At 39.6% G+C, this 1,963-nt stretch overlaps 1 protein-coding gene across 4 annotated transcripts in view; it reads right to left on the minus strand.

Annotated features, from left to right (window-relative positions):
- Positions 1-316: 316 nt before the first annotated feature.
- The window catches only part of LOC103462560 (TNF superfamily member 14), a 3,257-nt gene continuing 1,610 nt past the window's right edge, over positions 317-1,963 (minus strand). Inside the window, exons 3-7 of one of the 4 annotated variants that reach the window (XM_008405712.2) lie at positions 1,662-1,730; positions 1,530-1,563; positions 1,312-1,368; positions 788-1,016; positions 317-668 (exon numbers count right to left, since the gene is read on the minus strand). In XM_008405712.2, the coding sequence (XP_008403934.1) occupies positions 473-668; positions 788-1,016; positions 1,312-1,368; positions 1,530-1,563; positions 1,662-1,730 (585 nt within the window). In that variant the 3' untranslated portion in view covers positions 317-472. Of the gene's footprint in view, positions 669-787; positions 1,017-1,311; positions 1,369-1,520; positions 1,564-1,655; positions 1,731-1,963 lie in introns of all 4 variants that reach the window. The other 3 variants (XM_008405557.2, XM_008405631.2, XM_008405480.2) reach the window with 3 other exon arrangements.

Raw genomic sequence — 1,963 nt, forward strand, 5'->3', positions numbered from 1 at the left:
ACACACACACACACACACACACACACACACACACACACACACACACACACACACACACACTCAGACACGCATACAGTCATACATACATACACAAACTCTCCCTTAAGCTGGTTGCACATTTGTACACCTGCAGCCCGGTAATGTGGGTTGACTGCGGTTTAATGTTATCCAAGCTGATTTTTCTCTCAGTTCATCATGTGAACAGAAAAATAAATCATATTATGGCTTGTGTTTACGCTACAAAGAAAGAGATCCTCTTACAATTTGTTTTGTAGTATTTGTTTTTATTTAAACACCAAAATATGAGGAATAATTACAACGTAAATATATATATATATATAATCTGAATGTCAGATACTTTTATGTCAAAACTATTTGCTTTTTCATTGTTCTCAGAATTATATCCATCAGTTGTGGGGTACATATATTAGACTGGTCAAAAGAGCTAGCACAGAGGTATTTCTGCTATTGTCTAAGAGTCTATCCAGATGGCACCCAGACAGTTCTCATTGGCCTCAGGAGACAACTTGTCCATGTTGCTCAGAGTGACATAAATTTCATCTCCGTCTTGCAGGAGGAAAATCCCAGACAGAAAGCTTCTCCATTTGTCCTCGCTTGAATTGCCACGATTTTCAGAACTATCTGAACTTTTCTTTGGGCCCCAGTTACTGAAAGACAAACAGTGAGAAGAGTCAGATTTGGTTATAGTTGTGTTGCATTTGGAGGGGTGGGAGGTGTATGCATCAGGCACAAAAGGAACAAGAGCAAATGTGGAGAAAAAGCCCACCTTTTGGACTTCAGAAGCTCTACAAGTGAACCATAGCCACTGGGTTTACTCATGATCGTGTGGACGATAGGCGATGTTGCCTCCGAAACGTCCACTACCAGCTTGGAGTAGACGTAGTAGTAGCCTTCCTGGTTGATTACCAATCGGCTGTTGCGGTACTCCATTCTCCTTCTGTCTTCGTGACCCTGTGATTTCCACTGCACTACGTTGTCTTTCGACTTCTCAGCTCCTTAAACACAAAAGAAAAACACAACATTGTATCGTGAGGTACACTATTGGTGCGTCACAAAACTGAAACGGAAAACCCTGAGATAAGCTGAAATAACGTGTAACTGGACTAAATTCAACTTTTTACATTTTTGAACAGACAAAGCAGACACTGTGTTGCTTCCTCATCTGGGCAACATGAAATTGTGGTAAAAAAGATAATTTTTTTAAAAGTGAAACATCAACATAAAGACCTGATCTGATGATCAAATGTGGTTGAAAGCTGGTTGAAATGATGACATCATGGGGGTTCTTACCCATCAAGTGAGCAAAGGGCCGTTTCTGTGGCTGCAGTGGAGGAATTTCATTGGATTCTGTCGAGAAAACCAGATAACATCGCTTGTTAAATCAACAAACTAATCAATTAATATGGAAAAAGATAAAGTTCTGGGGGAACAAAGGCAGTAATAACAGCTGCAGCCTGATGCTTTCTTTAAAAATAAAAAAACAACAACACATTAATCACCATTCCAACCTTGAGTTCCTATTCGTCTTGATGTTTTCCCATCCTGGAAAAAAAAAAAGACACAAAAAAGTGAATTTGTTTAAGCAGAAAAAAAATGACTCAGTGTCTGACGATTCACGTTCTATATGCACATACATTTACCTGCTGATCAGAGTTCCCAGGGTGGGACACGTTATGGCACAGATTATTAGACACACAGCCAGAAAGGGCCTGCAGGGAACGAGAAGGAAAATGAGCGTGAGCAATCTAAAAATGAGCTGGAGAGTCAAGTTGTCTGTGAATGACTGAAAGGAGAAATCATTGCATGTAGGAACAGAAATGCAGTGACAGTAAATCATTCTGGAAAGGTGGCTAAGAAGTGCAAACCCTTTTTATCCCCTCCTAATTTGGAAAATGGAGAATCCTTCCGGTTTAAAAAAAAAAAGAAAAAAGAAAGAAAAAAA

Source organism: Poecilia reticulata, linkage group LG1, assembly GCF_000633615.1.
Source record: "Poecilia reticulata strain Guanapo linkage group LG1, Guppy_female_1.0+MT, whole genome shotgun sequence".
Classification (NCBI taxonomy): domain Eukaryota; kingdom Metazoa; phylum Chordata; class Actinopteri; order Cyprinodontiformes; family Poeciliidae; genus Poecilia; species Poecilia reticulata.